The 24,244-nt window shown below is 40.8% G+C and overlaps 2 protein-coding genes across 2 annotated transcripts in view; both read right to left on the reverse strand.

The window, feature by feature from the left end:
* Positions 1 to 401: 401 nt before the first annotated feature.
* ice1 (KIAA0947-like (H. sapiens)) lies at positions 402 to 9,280 on the reverse strand. The gene is made up of 22 exons (XM_083679709.1): positions 9,082 to 9,280; positions 8,817 to 8,875; positions 8,412 to 8,447; positions 8,104 to 8,121; positions 7,836 to 7,947; positions 7,653 to 7,729; positions 7,535 to 7,572; positions 7,350 to 7,432; positions 7,148 to 7,224; positions 6,848 to 6,885; positions 6,625 to 6,707; positions 6,460 to 6,496; positions 6,329 to 6,385; positions 6,133 to 6,219; positions 5,615 to 6,039; positions 2,606 to 5,275; positions 2,312 to 2,480; positions 2,030 to 2,190; positions 1,598 to 1,788; positions 1,388 to 1,488; positions 1,104 to 1,202; positions 402 to 943 (listed from the first exon to the last, which is right to left on the reverse strand). The coding sequence occupies exons 1-22, from the start codon at positions 9,169 to 9,171 to the stop codon at positions 762 to 764; spliced, it is 4,890 nt and encodes a 1,629-aa protein (XP_083535835.1). The 5' UTR covers positions 9,172 to 9,280; the 3' UTR covers positions 402 to 761.
* Positions 9,281 to 14,192: 4,912 nt separating this feature from the next.
* The window catches only part of adamts16 (ADAM metallopeptidase with thrombospondin type 1 motif, 16), a gene marked incomplete at its 5' end in the record, with an annotated part of 44,117 nt that continues 34,065 nt past the window's right edge, over positions 14,193 to 24,244 (reverse strand). The window contains 6 exons of the mRNA XM_083679417.1: positions 14,193 to 14,324; positions 14,488 to 14,635; positions 14,841 to 15,071; positions 15,290 to 15,484; positions 16,653 to 16,857; positions 24,050 to 24,176. Coding sequence (XP_083535543.1) covers positions 14,209 to 14,324; positions 14,488 to 14,635; positions 14,841 to 15,071; positions 15,290 to 15,484; positions 16,653 to 16,857; positions 24,050 to 24,176 — 1,022 coding nt within the window. The 3' untranslated portion in view covers positions 14,193 to 14,208. The remainder of the gene's footprint in view (positions 14,325 to 14,487; positions 14,636 to 14,840; positions 15,072 to 15,289; positions 15,485 to 16,652; positions 16,858 to 24,049; positions 24,177 to 24,244) is intronic.

Below are 24,244 nucleotides of genomic sequence, written 5' to 3' on the forward strand. Positions count from 1 at the left end.
TTATCATGGGTTTGACAAGCAATGTTCCAGCTTAATCCAATTCATTGTCAAGTGTATAGAGGATGCAATCATCTGTTGGCAGCATTCAATGTGACAAGAAAGCAATGGAAGACTCATAATAGTTGTCTTTCAGAACTGTGGTTCATACAAGACCCTCTTGTCCATCCTTAAATCAACAAATTGACACTACATACATATAATATTCCTAGTCAGATTAAAAGTACTATAAAGGTAAAACTTTTTATTATTGTCATTACACAATAATACCACATTCAAATATGCTATTGCTGTTGTGCATACAAATGTTGTATTGGGAAGGTGTTGCATGATGCTCAATGTGGGTATGGGGAAAAATGTACTTTATTCCATGTAAGAAAATGGTAACTGATCAGACGATACTGTACAATGCTTAATGTTTAGATTTTAATGTGCAAAATGAAATACAAATAGGCTCTGTAACAATACACATGTAAACATTTACAAAGGCAAACTTGTTATGAAAACAACAAAAATGTAATTTGAACTTATTTATAATGTGGTTTAACAGTGCATGGAAATGCATAAACATATATTCCAAACACTGAAACCGAACAAAACAAATTAGATTTGATCAAAATAAAAAAATGTGTATTAACAATGAGGTGAGAAATGTTATAAATATGCAACTTGGGAGGGAATCACTGTGGGAAGTTAATCACTTCTGGGAGTTCTGTCCACAATAAGAAGCCTGGGAGTTCTGTCCACAATGACAAGCACTTTCTTTAGGACTTGACCTGGCGGCACATTGAGGCAATTTGAGTGATGCAGCTGGTGACTGCAGGAGGCACAGGCTTGGTCGTGTCCCCTCGCCAAGCTGCAAGTGCTTCCAGAGCCTCCTTAGGGTTGCTAGGTGACAAGTCATAGATGGTGTAGATGGCTGCCAACTGGACTTCCCATGGTACGCCTAAATATAAAAAGAGATCACAACAAGATTCTAATTACAATCCATACAATCCAAAATCTTTCCAGGTGTCGGAATTGCAGAAAGCTTCACTCACATTATACATTATATATAACATTATACACATTATATATAACACATTATATGCCATTTTACATCATACCTTCAGATTTTCCATGCCTGCCAAATGTGTTGATGACATTGGCAATGTTTTTTACAGAGGAAGAGTAATTCTCCTTGATTCCAAGCTGCCCAAGTCGCCCTGAAAAGAAATTATTCTCAATGTTGGATAATGGTTTGCAAGGTGATACACTTTGCAAACCATTTCTTAAAAAATATAATAATACCTAGAAACGTACATATATAATTTAAGTGTACACAAAGGTTCACAAATGAAAGTTGTACAAAAGAGATATTTTATCGTCATAAGTGGACAAAATAACTCACCAATTAATCTTAGAACTACCGCAACAGAAACATCCTGGATCGGTGTCTGTTGGGATCTGGGTTGCGTCACCCACATATTCATCATAGGCCACAGCTCTTTGCTGTAAATCATTTTGAAAATATAAATTAAAAAAACATTTCTATAGCCTAATTAAAGTAATATTTCCTTATCTTATCTTTCATATCAACAGAAAGATAACTCGATTCTACCTTAGTAGATTGTCATGGGTCCACTTCCACTTCTTGTGTGTGCAGAGGAGATCCAATGTGAAAACGTGTTCCCAAGCCTTGGAGCCAAGATCATCTCCTTGCCTGTCATGTTTCTCGAATGTCATTTCAGCTCCAGTTCGAATCGCAGTCAACGTGCTCGAGAAAATCTTGTGAATGTCACAAGGAGGGCTCTGGGGAAATATACAGTAACCCTGCGTAAGTAATGGGACAGTGAAGAATGTGTTCTTCTTTTGGCTCTATACTCCAAATGTTTGGATTTGAAATCATTGGATTTGATTTCCTTGTCAGTGACAGATGCTTAACAAATCTTTCCTAAATGGTACAACAGAGTAATCAACTATTCAAAATCTATATTTTATGCATATTCACCTATTTATACATGAAAAACATTTATCCAAATATATCTCATACCCTCTCCCAGCCAAGGTAAGCAGTCAAGCAGTTCAGAACCTCTCCTTGTGCTCGGAGTTTGGTCACAGTGTGAATGGCTTGGCATACAGCACTATTGTGTGAGAAGACATTGTGCCATGTAGTCACCATGAACAAAATCAGCTTTGCTGAATCAGGAAAATCTGAGAGAAAAGGGTAAATACAAAAGGTTAACTAATGTAGGCTGAAGTTATTTGATTAAGTCAGGCCCAGTAAAAATTGATATATTGATATCGTGTCCATATTGATATTTGGCCATATTACCTTCTTTCAGAATACTGCAGGCTAGAGTACGAGCTCTTTCCCAGTCTCTCCTCTGACGACACATCCCAGTGTACACCCTGCAGAGGACCTGCAAGTGATTACCACTCAGGATGTCTTTCTCTGTCTTCATTTTGGCCAGGATTGCAGACATCATATCATCTGCCAAGGACTGACAAAATCATGAGACAGTAGCATTAGTGGTCTTTACTTGCTCACGACAGTTACCTTAACTCTAAAATGCAGACATTTGGATTACCGTAAAAACTATTTAAACTAGGCAACATAGTGACTTACCTGATCAGCTGTGCAGTATTCTGAAAGGAACTCCTTTTCTTCATCCCTCAAGACAGGCTTCTTGGATAGATTTCCAACATGCAAGTGGCTCTTGATTACAGGTAAGAGATCAAAACACTGGGTTCCAATTTTCTCCAATGCATGTGGTATGGATGCTTTTCGAACTTGTTTCCTCACAAGTTTCATATTTTCTGAAGATGTAGATGTGTTCTGAGGTTCGCCTGGTACTTCATCTGAACAAGCATCATCTGGATTGGTTGTGGTTGTAGATGTCATACCCTTTACAGCAGGGTTGGGTGAGCAGGCATCTAGTCTGAGCCTTTTAGCACTTTTTGGTAAAAGCATGTTGGCTCCAGTTCTTTTCCCTCTCAGCTCAGTTTTAGTAAAGGCAGTGGATGAGGAATTTATGGATTTAAATCCAGATATTTGGCTAACAGAACTTGGTGGTGTGGTTCCACTCTCAGCAGCAGACATAGTGAGATTAACATTCCCGCGGAGAATACTGAGAGTCCGAGCACGGGCTGAAAGTTCTGGATACATTGTGTCGAGAATCCTCATTGAATTTTCTTGGGAGGGGCTAGAGGAGGAGGAGGATGAACTCAATGCAGATGAGGGAAGTCGTCCCGGAACTGGAACAGCATGCTTCGGAGTAGCTGAACCAAATTGCAGTGGAGAAGAGGGGACTCCATTTGGTGGGGGTGGGGTAGTTAGAGATGGGGAGGCCAAATTTTGCCCATCAGGAGGTGCTACACAGGACTGCACAGGTGTCTCTCGTCGAGGAGAAACCAGTCCATCCATTGGGGACAGAAAGGACAATTTTCCAATAATCTGCCTTGGTTTTACCATTCTGGGAGGTGTTACAGTCAGAGGTAATAGAAGAGGAGGAAGTGGTGGACCCATTTCAAACCGAACCTTCCCTATAAACTCTGGAGGCTTGGCGACAGTTAAGGATCGTGTCGGTGCACATGCAGGCAGATGTGTTTGAATGACTACTTCTCTGCTCACATCAGGACTTATTCTTTCAAGCACAACTTCACATGAACTTGGGTTCTTTTCGTGTCCATTTCTGGTGACATAACTGTCTTTCAATGAGCTGGTTTGGACAGTCTTTTCAGAAACAGGGGTTTTGCTGACATGCACATTTCCAGACCGTAACACCTCCTCAGACAGCTCATTTACTGTATGTTCCACTGATCCTTCATCTTTCTGCTGGGACCCAGACATTAGTATATAATTAGAGTTGACTGTTGTAGGATGATCACCACCGCCTTCAGCCATCTCATCTTGGAATTGATGGCCTTGGGGATCCCCATTTTTTAAGCTCCCATTTCTGAAAGTCTCGCTACTTTGCAAGGTTTTTGATAACTCTGGGGTTTTAACTTCTGTACCTATGTGTTCTGCACAATTCTCTGTATTCATTATTCCTAGCTTTGTGTGTGATTTCAAGGGTTCTAGTTTCACAGAGGGGGATAGACTTGTGGAACCTAAATTCTTGCATAATGTATGGCTGTTCATACTCTCAGACTCACAGCTTGTTGCCTGTATTTTATCATCGTTTTGTCCAGAGGACACCACTTCATTTTCATTTATAGGTTCATTGTCTTTGAAAACCTTTTCTTCTGGAACTTTCTCTGGCAATGCTGGGGAAGCTTCTTTCTGAATGTTTTGATTTGAGCAAGCAATAGTCACAGTGGTTGACTCTGTAACAGAACTTGATTTTACCTGTATGGCTTCAGGTGTTTCAGACACATTTATCTCTCCCAAATCGTCCATGGAAAGACCATCTCCTTTAATGCTTGCATCTTTGTTCTTAGAAACGTCATCATGGTTGCTGATCCCATTCACCAATGTCCCGCCATATGTCTGTGAAGGGAGACATGATTGGTCTTTGGATATGCTTCTTTCTGTACTGAGACGGTTGTTGGTCTCTGTCACAGAGGGTCCTTGGATCACTTTGATAGACTCTCCCTGATGTTGTTTGAAACCATTTGAGTCTTTCATGTAGGTTGTCTCCTGTATTTCTGTATCATTTACAAAGTGTGTGACATCACCAACCCCACAACTCTGTGTGTTTGGCTGTGACTCTGCAACATTTGTTGTGTGTTTAACAGCACAATGTTGTGAAGGGTCCTCTACCCTGTGTCCATTTATCACTTCAGGCACTATGACATCACATGAGGTAGTCCCAATAACCATCTCAGTCATATCCACTAATGTATCCTCAACTTCCTTTCCCAGATTATGGTTGAGTGAGGTTTTAACATTAGACAAACAGGGTAGATCAACAGAGGCCATATACAAAGCATCCACTGATGGTGATTGCATGGTTTCAGCAACTGGCTCTATCTGCATCTCTTCTTGTTCAGAGGGGGGACTCTTGTTGACAGGTACCTTATTCATTACACCGTGGTCTGAATTTTCACTCATTCTCTCCATTGAGTTACAGGTAGTCAGCTCAAGGATTTTACTTCCATCAGATTCTCGTTCCACTGAGTTCACAATTTGTTTTTCTGGCAATCCAGGGCATGTTTGATGATTGCTTGATTTAGGCTTTGTGATTGGAGAGGGCACTAGGGTTGAGCCAGTTGCAAGGCAAAGGGAGTCTGTCACATTTTCTGGAGGGTGTTGCTTCCCTCCATCTCCTGACAAAATCAGATCATCAACACTGTCCTAGTAACAACAAAAGTTGATAAACAAATCATTAGAAAAGTGCAGATTGCGTAAGTTATAGCAAGCATTAGTACATTAATTATTTGATTACAATCATGAAAATAACAATACAATAATATCAGTTTCTATGTGACCACCTATCAATAATGTGTGCCTAGATGTTGAGACATTAAGTCATTTAACTCAATAAGGACCTCATTCAAGTGACTGCAATACCTTGATAAGACATGAACAACCTTATTATACAACTTTATCACAGGTTTTGTGACAAGATCTATACAGTATGTAATACAATGGTACACATTGAATGTGGAATTTGATTAAACTTGTTTGCCTTACCCACTGAGCTGAGGAACACTGCATCGGTGAAAGTAAAGGTGGCAGGGGTTTGAACCAGTCCAGGATCTCCATAACCTCTGTGCTATTCCCATTATTTTTGTTGCATGATTGGTCACTGTCAAGTTTGTTTTTGTCTTTGTTTTCTAATAAGCTGCCATGCTCATTTGAAGGGATCTTCTGTAAGTGCTCTTTTGAATGGCGCTTTCTCCTTTTTGATTTTTCTTTTTTCTTCATTGCATGAGCATCTTGGGGAGATTTGTCGGTCTTAATGGGCCTCAAAGGTGAAGTGGAAGTGCTTGTTGTTTTGCAGGGAGGGTCTTTAGCATATTCTTTCAGAGTATGAGGCTGTGATTTTTCAGATTTAACCACAAGAGGGAGACGTCCATCTTCCACAGGATGAGGGAATATTGGTCTGTTGTTGTTCTCTACAATCAAGAAAGTAAGGAGAACAAGTTTGCATGGCAGAGGTACATTTATTTTCTTGTTTGAGTTCATAACAGTGAATAATAAAGACTTACCAGGGAAGTGCAATGTGTTTGCAGCCTGTGATGATGACTGAGGTTCCACACATACCCAGAGATCTGCTAGAAGTCTTTGGAATTTTTCTGCAAAACAAACAATAATATCAACATCATAATACAGTGTATACATACTTAACACAGAGCAAGATGTGTAATAAACTTGTATAGACAATTTAGTGTTATGAATGCAAACCTTTATCAACCTTTGGTTCTTCAGGTGCAGTTGTTTGAGTTGCTATGCTTCTTAACTCTGACCAAAAAAAAGTAACAAGTTTAGTAAAATACATCAAAGTAACAATGGTTGAAAATGAACAGCAATGTTACCTTTATTATTTTCTTTCTCCAGCTTCTTTAGTCTTTCCTGTAAAACACAAATGAGGATCAAATCAAATCATCAAATCAAATCATCTACAGCCAAGCCATTACAAGCAAAACAACTGCCTCTCATGGGATTTTGTCATTGAACAAAAAAATATGATGGATCCAGACCTGAATATCTCGAAGGTTTTTATCCAGCTGATTCTTCTCCATTTTTAACTCTGAAATTTCATGGACTTGCTTTCGAGTTGAATCTTAAATAGACAAAAGCCAGGCAAATGAAAATAATGCAACAACTACAATTAGGCTATAAAACAATATTGTTCATACAAATTATGCATTGTATCAGCACCGAGTAAAAATGCATATTTTAATAATACCAACAAATACCAACCTTCAAACATTCTTAGTTGATTTTCAAGGTTGTGCTTTCTGTAAATGACATATGAATGCAAAAATATGACCATACATACAAAAAAATATATATTTTAGTTAAATGCAACCTAAATTGATAGCAATGAGTATAAACTCAGTATAAAGCTCAGTATATGAGCGCACATTTCCATCACAAGCAGTCAAAGGAACATGACACAAATTCCAATACTGTTATACTGGGTGTACTGTGTGCTCATTGATCCTGAGCCAAGGTGGTATTGGGTGCTATTGATATTTATCAATCGCAAGAAATTCTTACAAAATTGAGGTCTTGACATTTTCCTCCCTCAAGGTCTCAACTTGATCTGCAACCCTTTGACACATCTTCAAGGACGTCTGAGAGGACACACAACGCAAAATTAATAATTTCATGGCAATTATTCAGTTCAGACTGCTGCACTCATGTTTTGATATATGATATAGTGAGATTCTCATATTTGCCATTTGAGACTTTTTCTTACCTGAGTTTTTAGTAAGTCTATTTCCAGTGCTGCCTTTCCCAATTTCAGCTGTGTACTCTCAAGGGTCTGCTCCTCTGCTATTTCTGCGTAATGAATGGACAGATCAGCATAAAACCCAATCGAGTTACATAGGTAAAATACAATTTCGGTACATTTTAGTTTGAGGAACAGAACTCTACAAATACCTTCTACTTTCTTCAGATTGTCCTCAAGTTGATTTTTTCTGCGAATAAGATAGACATCCGTAAATCCAAGAAATTGAAATTATGTATAATATAAATGAGGATTTAAGGTGAGACTTACAATGCCAATGTGTTGGTATTCTCCTCCTTCAGCCTGTCCACCTCCTTAGTTAACTGCTGATACAACTTCAAGGAGCTCTATGCAATTGAAAAAAAAAAAAAAAAAACACAAAAGACTTAACACAGATTTTGGAAGATCTTTGTAGCTCATCAATTGTTACCAGTGGAGAATTTAATATCATACCCGTTTTTCCTCCAGCTCTACCCGCATTGCTTCATACTCGGCACTTTGCTTCTCCAAGGGGGCCATTTTTAACAGAACTTCATCCAGTTGTAGATGCAGTTTGCTTGACTCACTGCATGCAACACAATTTCTCTTGTGAGTAGTATGTGTAAACTTATGGGCCCAACGATCTTAAGATGACTAATATTAAAACAATCAAAAGCTTGCAAGACACAGAAAAACTGTCAATTCCATATGATAAACAGTAACAATAAGATTCATACTCTACCTTTGGGACCTTTGAAGCTGTAATAAACTGTTAAGGGAAATGATGACAAGAGGAATCCAAAACAAACAGACATGACTGTTTCATCACCGTCACCTACCACCTGCTAATGTACTGTAGTCACTGGTCGGTCCGATTCTTAACTGTAAATTCACACTAATCTCTTCATTTATTTGTAAAGTTGGAATTGCAAAATGATGGGCCACTTATAATACCATAAAGACTCCAGGATGGATTGAAACCTAAAAACGACTGACCTTTTGTCAAGTCCCACCCTCCCAATGGACAATTCAGGTTGTATTAAAAGGATATCATCACATTTCTGTTGATATTCACTCAGTAAGTGACTGAAAGAAAATAGGTAAGTACATAACATTACATTTCTACTAGTGGAAAAAACAACTTCATGTTCATTCACAAAGAATAGGAAAGAGTTCCTACAATACATATTTGTAATGACTATAGGGCCTTATCCATTACAATATACTGACCAGGTATCAAGGTAATGATAACACTAGGCACTGTAAGAAATTGTGCTTATTGTTTGCCACATTGCCTGTATACGTAGGCTAAGTTGAGAACTTCAATCCATAGGTGCATTCATACAAGTTTAGTTCAGTACTCCAGGAAATACCGGTTACCAGGTTAGATTGAAAAGTGCCTAAAATGATAATGTGCCATCACAAAACTGCGCTAAATAACAACTGGATACTTACTCTGAGTCAATAATCTTTTGTTTCAGTGCCAGAAAGGCCGCCACATATTCGTTTAAGTTCTACAATGAGAGAGAGGTGGGGAGATGTCAGTACAGTCTGTAAAATAGGTTAGCTAGCTAACTTTATGGCTTCATGATCATGAGGACAAAGCCAAAGTCTATAATTGTAGACCCCGCTGCAAATTAAAAGCATACAACTCACATATGCCATCTTTGACAGATTAAGCAATATCTAGCTAGGTAGCTAGCAGCAGGCTACATCTCACCTGATGTAGAACTGTGCAATTTTGACAAGTTCCAGCAGTTGCCTCCGCTGCAAATCTCACGATTTTGGAATTATTCTCGCCAGGCATCATGATAATAACTGACAGTTACACTCAAATACTACTAATAATGCATACGAAGATATAGAAACAAACATTAAAAACAGAAACTTGACAACAACTTCAGCATGACACAAACGTATTGCTCCACGTTGACTCAGGACCCATCAAAATAAAGACCGCGGCTGTCTACAAAAATGCCAGTCTAAAATCGCACTGCAATCACACCTCTATCTATATATCTCGAGTCAAACCTTTGAATTGTCTTACTTTGCTTACTATATAAACGCAAAGTAAATGCCTGCATGAGGCGCTTTTACAATTACTCTTAAATTTACATTCACATGCTCAGGCAAGTTATGGTCATACCAAACGCGCATTCAAAACCATTGAATAGTTGTATGGACGTTTTAAGAGCGGCAGTTTATTGAACAACATTGTAGAATGTTGTGGATCTTCTACAGTCAGTCAAAGTCTGTAAATGTATATATGACAAGACATGACATACTTGCTAATTCATACCAGTACCTTCTTAACAGCCTAGACATAGTTAAAGTGGAGGTCGCTTAGCTAAACCCAACGTTATTAATGATCAATACATATTTTTATTGACCAAGTGCGACATGTTGACTTCCAATAATAAAAAATAAAAAACGACTTTGTCTGCATACTATAGCGTAACATTTCACCCGGGACAAAGGAAAGAGCGGAATCCGGTCTCTTACTTCGTATATCGCTCTCTGACGACAGAGGGCGTCATTAGACAAGTTCATATCAGACAATGCCTTGAAACGTAGGCTGTATGAACTTTCACATGAAAATAATATGAATGCAATTGTCCCCTTTTTTTCCTCGAAGCAGAAGCAACGCAAGGTCCAGTGGTTCTTCTCCACCTGGTATGAATTTATGAATCCTATTATTCTTCAGAACAATGCAATATAATTTTGATATCTGTGTATACAAATATTGCATACAGTATGTGAATTGTTTGAAATAGTATGCATACAGTATGTGATTCTCTCTCTCTCTCTCTCTCTCTCTCTCTCTCACACACACACACACACACACACACACACACACACACACACACACACACACACACACACACACACACACACACACACACACACACTTTATCATAGTAGTGCCCCTGAGTTTTTACTGACCACAGACCCACCAGGAAAACTCAAGGATGGCCCAGATGTTTTCCTGGTCAGGTCAGGAAAAACACATGGAACAGCATGCCAGTGAGACTTAAAATACAACAATAGGCACAGAAGATTTCCAATTGCCCCACATCAGCAATTAATCATTTCAGACGGCTAAATCATCCCAGACTGTTTCTCAACCTTAAGCATTTGAAGCACAGGCAGTTGACAGATCATTAGAAGGAGGAAGCCCGTGGAGATTACTGTCTGGTTTGTTTCCCAAACTTTTCTGGTTGCCATGGCACAATTGTCTCAGACCAATATTTGTGATGACTCGAGGAAGTAGTGACCGTGCTGGGGTCGGTAAGGGCGCATCCTGATCAACGAATTAGATGGTTCTATTTAAGTGTCGCCTGAGGGTTGAGGGGCTGGTGCTGCATACAGTATAAGTGATGCAGTCAAGGTATACTAGATACCTTGCATAAAGAGAAAATCGTGTTTATCATAATTACAGAATACTGTACAGTACCCACCAAGATATTAAGTTGACAGTTTTTGTAAGAGGTAGAGCGGTTTGTTTTGGATGCCAATAGCTATATCTCTTTGCTCACAAATTATTTTTGTACTTGGCAACACAACCTGATAGTCCATATCTCATACACAGTGATACTTAGTCATCATTATATTGTAATGTGTGAAAAGTTAGATAAATTGTATGATGAAGATGGATACAGAGAGACTGTGAAGAGATTGGCATCGCTCTCTGAGAGGACCTACGAGAGACTGTGAAGAATCCACAATCCAAACTTGCAATTTGTTAGAATCAGTGAGACTAGAGAGGACTGTTCAATGTCAGTGTTGGGGAAAGGAAATATCTTGGAGTTCACTCTGAAGTTTCTAAGTTTAAAAGTGAGCGTACTTACTGAGGCCTATGTCATCATTGTGTGTCGACAGAATAACTGTACAGTATGAATTAACCCAAGGTTGGATTCAACATGTCATCAATAAACATATTCCCACTCCATGCAGGTCTATTTACACATTTGCCAATCATATTGCTGGTGTAATATTTAGGGGGTGTTTGAGTTGCGGCACCTCATGACCAATGTTCCCTCTAATTTTTCATGTGTCTGGGCATACACACAAGCTCCCTGAGCACACTGAGGACCACTGTGAGCAACATCAGATGTGCACGCTGTGCACATCTGAAAAAAAGTTGCGCTACGCAGCAACTGGCGGCAAATTCAAATGTGCGTAACGCAGCAACCGGCGGTAGATGCAATGCTGCGTAGCGCAGCATCCGGCACAAATGGGTTAACTCCGCCGCATTGTTGTTAGCTAGCTAACCTGCATGGTGCGTATGGGCAGGGCACATATGCAAGCACTATCAATGCTATGATTGGCTGCGTAGCGTAAGTAAACCGTATCGTATCATTGGCTGGACACCTGTCACTCACTGTGTTACATTGAAAAATGGTACAAAAAACACATTATTGGTCTAATTAATTAGATTAGATTAGGTCTAATATTAGATATTAATTAATACGTTTATGGTGAATTTTATTTTATGCGCTGCATAGATTTTCTTGTGTGCTGAGAATGTGCGAGCAGTGCGCGATTGCGCAGGCGCGCAGTTTAGAGGGAACATTGCTCATGACCCCTAATTTATCTGATTTGGGAAACGTTACTCGAGATTAGAGAATAATTTGTTGATTGAGCAATATAACATAGTTCTAACACAGTAGGGAGAAGAGAGTGATTTCTCTCTCTCCCTCACAGTGATCAGAGGCTGATGACAGAGTCATCTAGAGGGCTGACAGACAGTCCGGGGGGTTAGGAATCTGAGCTGCGTGCATACAGAACAGCCTGGAGCTGCTGACATCAGCAACTCTTGTTACCTCAGCTCTGGCTTATTGGGGCAACTGCAGACATCTGCATGGGAACGAATAAACAGCCACTGGCCTACATCCCACAGCTGACCAGCCATTAATCAGATGTATAGTGAGGAGAGAAGAGAGGACAACCCTCCTTCTCTCATTGCACTGGGACTGGGTCTCAGCAGGGATTATGTGGATGATGCTATGGTTTTGCTTTCTGATGTTTTTGAGGAGTGGTTCAGGGAGAATTCCGGATGGGTCATTGGTGTTGAATGGGCTAAAACCATATTGGCAATGACCTGCAACCCCTTGCAGGTCATTGAATACAAACCTGATGAAACATCTCATAAAACCACCCCAAGAAGCAAATCGACCCACACTAAGAATTACTGAATCTGCCCACACAGCAGAATGGTTGAACAATTGTTGAATTGTTGAAGTCGTAGCTGTAGGCTAACATATTTCGAAGAGTTGAGAGAAATATTTGTGCCTGAAACAGATTTTAATATCTATCTCTCTCTCTCTCTCTCTCTCTCTCTCTCTATATATATATATATATATATATATGTAATTTGTTATCTGTATCTGTAACCATGCATTTTGCTTTATATTGCTGATACCTGTATCCTTAATTTATTTAGCAAATAAGTGTCATTCTCACTTTTGTAATATTATTACTGTCTACCCAGAATACCTTTTGTTATTGTTTTTTTTAGCTATATTCTTAATATTGAAAGGTTTTCAGGACAAATGAAAGACAGTACCAGGGAAAATTCATTTATTGTGATTTTACTACATTTGAATAATCACTTTTAATTACTGTCAAACAGCATATCTCTCAATGTTTGTTATGACAACCCACAGAAACAGACACTATTATCATTATTACCATACAATTGCATTACATGATTGCAGAGCACATTTTCTTGAGATTTGGAGGTAAAACTGAAATGAAATGAAAAATTAAAGAAAAGCACCATCCATAAATAGAAAATGATCAGATATTGTGTGTTGTGGAGCTTCAACTATCTAATGACAGTCAGATGCGCTTTATTGACAGATACAGTACATGCTGAGAGGAGTGACACTACATCTGTTTTAAATGGCAGATCTTGCCTGCATGGTTAAAATAAAATAAATGCTTTCAATACAAAACATAGCAAGGTGCAGATTGTCAACAAAGAATTCTAAAACTGTATGCAGGGTGTGTATGGGTATACAATAGCAAAAATAATAGACACATTATTACTGCTTGTTAAACAGCTTTCCAGCAACTCTGCAGCATTGCTAATAAATAAAAGAACCAATACTGTGCATGAGTCACAGGGCAATGACATTTCATGTATTCATTTAAAAACACTTCAGTGAAAAGGATTGCATTTCCCATTTATTTGTCAGTCAAGACATACCTTAGCACCATATAAGTATGCAAAATCCCAGTGCATGCAGATGGCCTCAGGGTGGTACATGATGCTCTTTTCTGAGGTGACGTTGATGAGGTTCAGAGGAAAACACCATTTGGCTGCTCTATTTCAGGATGCCAGTGTTATAGTCCCATGATTGTCCACATGGCGGAAGTAAGATCGTGCTCCACAATGAGCTACAGTACCCCTGGCCTCTCCCACTAAAAAGTCCTTAGAACAAAATCAACAACAATATTCATGTATTGTGGTATTGGGTATTTTTGCTCTAGTGGGGAGAGCCATCGTTAGATCTGTTTCACAATGCCCACTCTATCCATTTTCAGTTCATTTGCTACATGAGTTCTTTCTCTGTTGGCCACAAATGGCTGAAGGGGCGCCAGCTTACCAAGTAGCTTAGACTCTTAGGGATATTTGAAGGCTGCTCTTGCATCAAGATGTCCTGCATCACGAGCAGCGCATTTTAGGCGTCTTCCAGTTGAATATAAATGTCTTTGATTTCAGTGCATGCGAATGACCAATGCAAAATTGTCCTTCAAACCATGGAAATAAAAAGTCTGGGCAGACTCCCTTCTTAATGTCTCAGTTGTCTCATTGCAGTAGACAGAGTTTGTCATCAGTGTCTTATATGTTTGAATTAGAGCAAGATTTGCAGCACTGCTTCCCATAGAACTTGTGGTTGCAAACTCCATGTTGTGGCACCAGGTAACACCAGTTGAAGTAATCCTTACATACTGTGTCTGTGGAAACACAATAACAAAAAAAACATGAGAGATTCTCTCAACCTATGATATCCTGGGTGAAAATGTATGTGGAAATGAATTGAAAATGTCCATATGTTAGTTAAGCACTGTACATTTCTTTGACTATATAATTATGAGCACAAGATAAAAAAAAGTGTACCTTTCTTCTCAGGTTGGGGGCAGAAGTTGGTATTGCAGGCCTGGGACATGGGAGGCTTTAGGTGTAGCACACACCCAGCGGATGGCTTACCCTGGACCAGGCACTGCACCGACCGGGCCTGCACCCCTCCACCACACGTCACAGTGCACTGTAGGGACAGACCACACAGTGAACAACAAGCCTGGCTTCAGTATACACACTACATCAGTGTACATCATGTAGTACATCAAGATGAGGGTTCCAGTATAGTCTGCACAGTTAGTTACTTTTACACAGTGTACGATATATTGCGAAAAGTACCAACATACTCATACATACGTGATTGCAGTGATCATTCAAGGGGACATGCTTACTTGAGACCAGGGTGAGGAGTACCAGTCTGCACGGGGTAGAGTGTGGACTTTTTGCCAGGTTTGTACAGGGGCAGGGCAGTCTGCCAGGGCACAGGCTCTCTGCAGCTCCACTGAGGGCTTGGGCAGATGGTGGCACTTCTTGGGTGCAAGCTCTCTGTACTTCCCTGTCATATCCTTCTCTGCACACTTAATGAAGCGTGTCTGAGAGCCTTTTCCACAGGTTACAGAGCACTGGAGGGTGCCAAGGGAGGGAAAGAGGAAGAAGTAGCGAGAGAGATAAAGAGACAAACTTAGAGAAGAGAGCGATGATTATTTATTACATGCTCTATGCATAATATGTAAAACAATTCACATGTATGCAACATTCTTATAGACAGATATCAATCATAATTCTATTAAATTGCTATAGAGAATAAGATGTTACATTATTGGGTTTCATAAATTCCTACCTCCTGCCAGGTTGAGACGAACCACTGGACCTTGCGTTGCTTCTGGCAGCGTTTGATGATGCATTGCTCCTGGGTGCTGGGTTTCTGCACAACCATGCAGGAGCTTTCAGGCAGGATATGGGCCCGGGCGCTGGGGTTGGTGCTTTTACACACCACCGTTCTCTTCTTCAGGCCTTTACCACACTTACGGGAGCACTGCAATGCAACACAGTGATGATGTCATCAACAGGGGTCCATAAACACCAGCAAGCAGATGTGAATGTGTGTTACTTATAAACCAACATGTGCACTGCACAGAAGAGGTATCCAATTCACACCGAGACACCTACTATATGCCTACTATGTATCTCAGGGTAATGTCACTTGTTTACGCAAATATTAATACACATGTCTAAAAACAAGCCTAAAAGCAGCCTAAATCGTTAGCAAATCTTCAAGCAGAATTTTACCCTGTAATCCAGTGGATTTGTTGTTTTCATTATTCAATAGTAGACACATTCACAAGAATCGCGTTTTAAAATGACCTCTGAGTCAAGATATCTTGCTTTGAATGCCCTCATCATCCTGATGTTACAAATTGGCCATTTCAATCAATTCCTACAACTCCCAAGATTCCCCTCTCCCTCCCACGTGAAATCTTTCTGTTGAACAGCACAAGAGCTAGCGCATGCTGCTAGCATAGTAGAGCAGGGTCGTAGTGCAAAAACTCTCATCTGACGTATTTTAACGCGGTATACTTTTTTAGGAAGTAAACACATACCTCGCATTTCAATAGATATGATGCAGCTACACGCGAAATGATGATAGTTCGAGACGATATGCAACGTGGATTGACTAGAAATATACATGTATGAAAATGAATTTTGGGTAAACTTCCCCTTTAATGTTGTTTTACTACCTCTAAGTGATGAAGTCCCTTGGGGCGAATTACAAAGTCTACAAAGTACATGGTTAACGAGCCACAAACACCTTGGAGGGACTCAATGGAAGTGAACTGGGAAAACTGTGTGGTATGATAGCGAGGTTTGGAGTAAAACGGTGACATAATGGCATTTCACATTCGTTAACAAGGCCACGAACCTGTGGTTAACCCTGTTTTCATCTGCAAGTTCACTTACAAATGTCTGGAGAAGAAGAAAAGGCCCAAGAGCTTAAAGAACTTTGGCAATTCAAAACTAGCATAGAACGTACAGAGGATGAAGCGTGAGTGCTCTCACATCTCAGTGGACACATTTGGTTCTCAAAGATCATTCTGGTGCATTGAGGTCATTCTGCAAATCTGGTGTCGCTATCAAACTACACATGCATGAACAACTGCCATACATTTACAGTCCTCCATATGATATGTACAGTAGATGCTTACCTGAGACCATGGGCTGATGCTCCATCCCGGTGGACAGGTGTGGGTACTACAGGTCTGTCTTCTCAGTGGACTGGGCTGCACACACCGGGCATCTGCTATGGCCTCTACCTTGGTCTGGCTGGCCCTCTGCAGACACTGCACCTGCCGCGTCTGCTCCCCTCCACCACAGCTGCGACTGCAGGCCCCCCACTCTCCAACACTCCAGCTGCAATAACAAAACCAGGAGGCCTGCTTAGTCAACATACAGTAGGATGGGAATTTTGCGTAATAAGTAGAAGATAAAGTTAATATTGATAAGCAGCAAGGCTATTACATAGCATATGATAAGAAAGCCAGAGATGGTACCCTATGGCATAGTAGCCTATACAGGATGTCCAGTAGCTAGTTCTGCACTGTATATTCCTACAGCCTATTTTATATTTATATTTGATCTGGTTTTCCAACCGAATCACATTGGTATTGTAGAACAGTGTGTGAACATATTATACATCATTAGAGGATTTGTAAACAGGGTCACTACTAGGAATATACCACGTCTCCACAGTCTGACACATGCAACATTACCCAGCGTCAGGGTCAGAGTGTGAGCCGCTTGTTGACGGCTGACTGGCTTAGAGCAAGCCCAAACAGCCAAAATAACAGGCTGTGAAACTGTAACCCAAACCCCAGCCCCCATGGCCTGTCCCCCCTCTCTACATCTACCCCAGATGACCTCAAACCCCACTGTCAGCACATATATACAGCCTAAACTTTATTTGCAGCAATTTAGTGCATCACTTGGTTGGAATGCTGAAACAAGGAGGACAAGTATATCCAGTGCAGTATGAACGCTCTTTTTGGATCTAAATAAAAATGGCTGGAGGATTTCCATCTGGTCTCAGCTTCTTCAGCCCCACATATATAACACATTTGATATTTATACAGTAGAGAGGGACATTCAGTCCAATGGGAAGGTAGAAGCTGCCTCTTCTTAAGGGCATTCACCTCAAGAGATTGTAGTTACATCTCGTCTTGTTCGTTAGTTTGTTTGTCTGTGTTTCATGTTATTCATTGATTGTTCCCTGTTTATTTTTGTGTCTCTCACCTTATTTCTCATTCCAGACACTTCACTACCTGCCCTTGTGTGTTTCCGCCTGTGTGATCGTCTACCCCGCCCTGATTGGATTCACCTCTTCCTCATCATCATTCCCTGTGTATTCAGTCTGTGTGTTCCCCTGTCTCGTTGCCAGTTCATCTTTGTACCTTAGTGTCAAAATGTCCCAGCGATTTTCTTAGTGATTTCTTGTCTTCCTGGTTTGCCTCTTGCCTTTTCCCTGTTGGATTATCCGCCTCCTGTTTGACTGTCTACCTGTGTACCATACCCTGCCTTGCCAACCCCTTTTTGGATATCTGCCTCTCTATGAAATGTCTACCTGTGTACCGAACCCTTTTTCTGGAATTAAAGGATTATTCTTTTGGATTAAGCTTTTGTCCCCAGCTGTGCGATTGAGTCCTCTGCCTTGATCTACAGTCATTACAATTGTTGGTGGAGTCAGTTAGTGTAGACCTACAGTATATACTGCAGATAAATGTGGACAATACAAAAGTGCATTACATATAAATTATTAATTTAGTTGGAAAGAAAGAACAATGTTTATTGCTCAATAAACATATCTACAGTATATTAAAGCTATACAGTTAAGCTATGCAAAAAAAAAAGAGTTGTGTATACTGTATTTCATATCAGAAACAAAAGCAAACAAATTTCCATAAAAGATAAGAAAAAAATCAAAAATCTTTAGTTGACTCAGAATGAACCCAATAGAGGTAGTAAGTAGTAAAAGACCTGGCACCTCTCACTGCAGAGGCGGTTATCATATTCTAGTGAATGAGAGACAGGAAGAGGATACTGTACCTCGAGACCTTTGACTGGTTTAACTTTAAGTGGGTTGGAGTGTGACCAAACATCACGCACTGGGCTGGAGGCCTTCCCAGCGGATCAGATGCTCTGTATGGCAGCACTGCCTGCTGTCTGGGTGCCCAGCACAAGGCTCTAATGCCCAGGCCACTGCCCCATCACACTCATCCAAGAATGAATTATGTCAGCCTCTAAATGTGAGCATGCACCTATTTTCCATGATGTAATGGTTTCTCAAACCTCAATGTATGCAGACGCAGCAAAAAATGAATTAACTCCAGGCCCCAAAATAATTGACTGTGGCCACAGTAGTATGCATTTCTGTTTTGGTCTGCTGGACATGAGGCCTGCGCATGGGAGCAGCTATATTCGCTCTCAACCAAAGGCCCTCAACAGCACAGCATGCTGCAATGCACTGAGAGAGAATGTTTCATATGCTTGAGGGCAGTTTGAAATCTTAAAACATTTAACTTAGGATGTCATGTTATGCAGAACCTCAACAAATGTGGGTGTCATAAAATGTAACTTGGGATCGAATACTTTTGATTACTTTTTGTAATCCTGTGTGTTAGTCAACAAAGCTTATTCAGTGAAATATGAGACAATTCTTATGGAAAAGGGGTCTTTCTGGGTCACTGGGACAGTGAGAACAGTGATTGGACTGGCTGTGGCATGTGGCATGACTCATCCTGGAATGTTCTCATGTCTTTAGCTGACCTTAGAGCAACCATTCATGCTTGGGACTGCATTGATGTGGGTCCATAGGTCTATAATAATTATATCAACAAACAAAGTTAATTGTCAAAATTCTTGATCTCTATAAACATCAGCAAGTGCATTAAACTGCAAGATAACAGTACCCCTGTGCTTTGATAATGCAAAGCTTGTAGCTTATAGCCCACAAGCTCCAACAGTTGTTGTTAATTAAGTAAATAAAACAGAACCAGTCATGTAAACAGCATGGGATGACTTTACAACAGCTATTATCACAGTGTCTACCTCACTGTAAACACACAGGCCCATTAGCCCCCACAGCGTGTCTGAGAGTGCACTTCACGTCCTCAGCGGGATCGCAGCTGAGTTTGGACGACTTCTAACCTTTGTCCCATAAAGAGGAGGGGGTCGCACAAGACAGACATGACATCATAGCACCAACGCCATTAGCCCTGTTTATGGCTGGCCTGGAAGACACCCAGTTAACAACCAGTTCAGTGGAGGTCTCAAGACTACCATTACGGAGGTTCTCTGGGGTCCCAGGCTCAAGTGGGAGGGAAGGAGTGCTTAATCATCTCAGAAGCTTCTATCCTCTCCACAGTCCTGACCAGGAGCAGGAAAGTGCTGACTCTGTACCCAGGAACACATTACAATAAACATTAACCATGGACAGGCATGATTCATCAAAGATGCTGGCCACACAGCCAGGGGCTTGGTAGACATGGGGCAGTGGTGCCATGGCCACAGAGTTTAGTGTGCCATGGAAAGACTATAACAAAGGTCTAGTCAGAGGGCAGGCAAACCAACCAGCTATTTAGAGAGAAGCATTCTACCTTGCAGTCTGTCCTGATATATACAATACATTATGTCCCTACCACAGACATGCAGGCAGACAGGCAGGCACACACAATTGGTCAGTGTTCTATACATTTATTTAGCTGTTTTACTGTGTTTCAAATTGTTGATTTTCATGATTTAATTGTTTCCCTAATAATGTTTTTGGACATACTGAAGTAGTAGAGTCATATTTCCTACGGGGGAACAAAGACGAGGCATTAGCCTGTATTTCATACATTTTATCATATACTGTAACTGAGGGCCAGGACAAATCCTGGGAGACGAGACAATCAAGTTAGATTAAGATACGCCTGTCTTTTCCTAAGATACGCTAGTCTCTAGAACAAAACAATTATGAAGGAAAACATGTACCTTATCAATTAGAGCTTAATTTAATTTTCATAGTAAGCGTAACAAAGAAATCTAATACAGTGCATGAATATGGTTCACACATTTATTAATTTGTTTTTTTTGAGTAATGGTTCAAATGATTAATTGACAAATCAAGTTAAGCGATTCATGGGCCTGTTGCTTATTTCTACATCTTTTTCGAGAACTCATCATTTCTGGAGTGTAGCCAAACTGGCTATTACATCCATGTCAACGGTTTTGTTTGTTTACTCTCTGCAAACTTAAGTTGCTGCTATGATGTATGACTTTACTGTTTGCACAGTCAACTGTTTCCTAATATCACCTTTCTCCCAATAAATATTGTTTTGATTTTGAAGAATTGCATGTTTAGTGAAGTCCCTAAATAGCCACATAATGACCATTGTCAGTGGCTCCTCTGAGCTTGGTGCTTGAATAACATCAGGTAGCAAAGAGGGCTGAGTCTCAAGCACCAACATCCACTAATACTGTAGTTTGAGCTTTCCAATGGACCATGATGTTTGCTCTTGACTCTATCCACCTAGTATTACCATGGATAGACACCTGTTGCGTGCATAAATGCTCTTTTCTACTTAGTTTAGGTCCCTTATGCCACTTCAGCTGATATACAGTTTGTCAGTAGATGAGAGAGTTCTTCTGACATCATCTATGAGATGAGACTGTTGGAGGGAAAGTATGGAAACCCCCAAAAATTCACATGACACATCAGACCATCTCGTAGTAACCAAGAGTTGTCCTGGACTCAACTGCTCCAAAATAGAGACAGAGTTATGGAAGAGAGTATCACTGAGGCAAGATATTTGCACAGAGGAAAAAATCGCATTTCTTCTTTCCGTCTCAGAGTTACTCTATACTTTAATTTAGTGTCCTCCCTGCCGACTGGCGGTTAACCATAAAACATTTAGCAAAACTGTAGCTTGTTTATTATGATTCCATTATTTCAGTGCTCAGTAAATACATTCCTTAATGCTGAACAAGTGGTCAGGTCGTGTGATAGGACACATTTTTAAGAGTAACTTTATTGCCTCCAAATATAGGGAACACATGTATTTATTTATGTATTCAGGGTTATGGTAGTGTTTACACAAAGTGTGTCTTGATGACACAGATTCAAGAGGTGCTATTTTGCTCTTCAGTGCTCTGATCACTCTGGAGTAGTGGAGCTGTGCATGGCACTCACACATTCCTGAAGAGTCGTCATAATTCAAGTAAAAAGTAAACCCATATTTCATTGGGGGGAAGAAGTTTAAGTTTGCAAAAATGATCAGGGATTGTAGTAACAACTTCTCCAGATGTTGAGGAAATACTCTGGGGAAGGCAGAGTGAGAGAGATTTAGAAATCACTGTCCCTTGGGCACCCTGTAGGGGTGAGAGAGCATGGGTGGGATTGAATTAGCCTTTCCTCAGAGGGTAACCAGACACCGGACTGTTCCCCTCGTGTTCAGTCTTGTCTTACGGACACAGACAGCTGATGGTGAGCCTGGGCCCTGCCTCACAACAGCATACAGCTAGCTATGAATGAGAAGCAGAATAATCAGTCATCTGTCTCAGCCACACCAGGCCTTTCTTCAAGTCTTACCATACATATCAGAGGATCTTATGAGGCCATCATGTGCTCATGTCCACAGCAACAAAGACCTGTTGTGGGGTGTTGAACCTCTAACATATACTGGACAGGATGAGGCCACTGTTTGAAGTATGTATTCAATATTCATTTTCATAAATTAAATCATTAGCTGCCATGGTGTCCATTTCTTTTGGTAAGAGTTGGCTGACATTTTCTGTGTGAATGTCCCCCATGGTCATGGTTATCAAGACACATCAAAAACGTGTGGTGAATGCAATATCACAATTACTTTGTGTACAGTATATGCCTCTCCAATTTTCAAAATGAGCATGGAAGTTAATCCACAGTTGCTATTCTGTGCAAATCTATTGTATATATAAGTATGTGAATTACTGGCATCTGAGATGTGGCGATTGGACGGATTAGTGTGGACCATGCGTCATAGTGAATTAATAGTCCAGATACACCTGATACATGACATAAAGGGCCTGGAACTCTCATTAATATCATGGTTGTCCTGAAAGTGTCATTCATTTTTGGGGCATTTCATCCTTCCTTACACTGACCAGAGCACTGCACAGCGGTTCATTTCCCTAGAGCATGTTCATACTTGTCCTAGCTGTCAGTAGGAGGACCACTCCCAAACTATGATGTCCACGGCCAAGGCCCAGATCCGCCTGTTTCTGAGCTCCGCTCCATCGTTGACTGAGGATGGATAGGAGGTGACATCCCTGGTCTCTGCCAGTCGCTGACCAAAAGCAGAGCCACGCCCTGGAGAACAGGAACTGGGAAGGTCACTCAGAGAGATGGCGTTGTGGTTTGAGTCACGTCATCGTGTGACTCTATCACTCTGAGGATGATCACCTCTATCCAGCCAGCATCAACATTCACATAGAACTAAGGTGGGAGACTGACGCTGGTGAATGTTAAATGAAAACAGTCATCGGAACATGCAGGCATTTTCCTCCTTTTGTTAGAGAGAATACATTGGGTTTCTGAGAGTATAAAAAGCCATTAAAGGCAGGTGCTTTGGGGTGCGTTGTGCTGGATATCGTCACCCTGTGCTTGTTAATATTGTGAAGAGTGTGGGAGGCTTGGAGGGCCTGACTCTACCAATAAAACAGCTCCTTTTGACCACTGACATTTAGTGAGTCAAGTGACACCACAGATGCATACATTTTGCAGGCCAATAATGCAGGGCAGTGGGTCTCAGACAATGGACATGGGAGAGAGAGTGGAAGCAAAGCTGAGGCCCGTGGCCAAGTAAAACATTGTTGCACTCGGGAAATGATCTCCCCTACAGCATGCAGGTTTAAAGGAAACTCTATAAAGGGTTTACTACCCTCACTGAAAGGCTTAAAGGATCTACATCAACTGATGAGTAATTTGGTGTCACTCAGGCTATGGTAGAGGAGTACAGTGACTCTGGTAATGTGAACAAGCCCCAGCTATAGGTCATAAACCAGTCCTCACCACCATAAGGAGAGCCCGCGGGGAACTACTTAACCATTCCTGAGAGCTGACTGCCATCTTGGCCGCTCCACTGAACTGCTCATTTAAAGGCTTTTTGTCTACTTTTCCATGCTGTTGTACATTACACCAAATTACTATTTGCGGGGCTTCCGAGACATAACAGAGGAAGAAAGCAATGGATCACTCGGTCCCGTGGTCTCAGACTGACTTTGACACAAAGGAAGGAAGGAAAAAAAAAAACTGCAGACTACACTGCTGCTATGGAGACTATGTGCTACTAAATGAAACATTGTCATGAGGAATGGGCATCCATAAAGATAGGCCAGGGGTTCACGTCACTGGCTGTCATAACAAACAGGGGCTACTTACTGTAGCTCAGGAGATGACAGTTTTTAAATGACCTACAATAGGAAGCTTGTAGAATAAATGGGGGTTTTCAATGTTGAGGGTTATAATCATAGTTTACATCCTTGCTTTGTGCATCATTCTAGGAAACATTGTACTGAACAGTCATCTTACCTGGAGGGACAGGCTTGAGTGTTGCACGGCATCAGGCCAGTAGTGGGTCTAGACCGGGTGTTGCAGTGTGAGGTGTTTACTTGGACTCGCAGATCCTTATAGCATGCAGGTTTAGTGTTCATCTGACCTGAATGAGCAAACGTTATCACATTAGATAAAAGTGATCCAAGCTAATCAATACAATGTACAACATAA

The sequence above is a fragment of the Argentina silus genome, assembly GCF_951799395.1.
Source record: "Argentina silus genome assembly, chromosome: 10".
In the NCBI taxonomy this organism is placed as follows: Eukaryota; Metazoa; Chordata; class Actinopteri; order Argentiniformes; family Argentinidae; genus Argentina; species Argentina silus.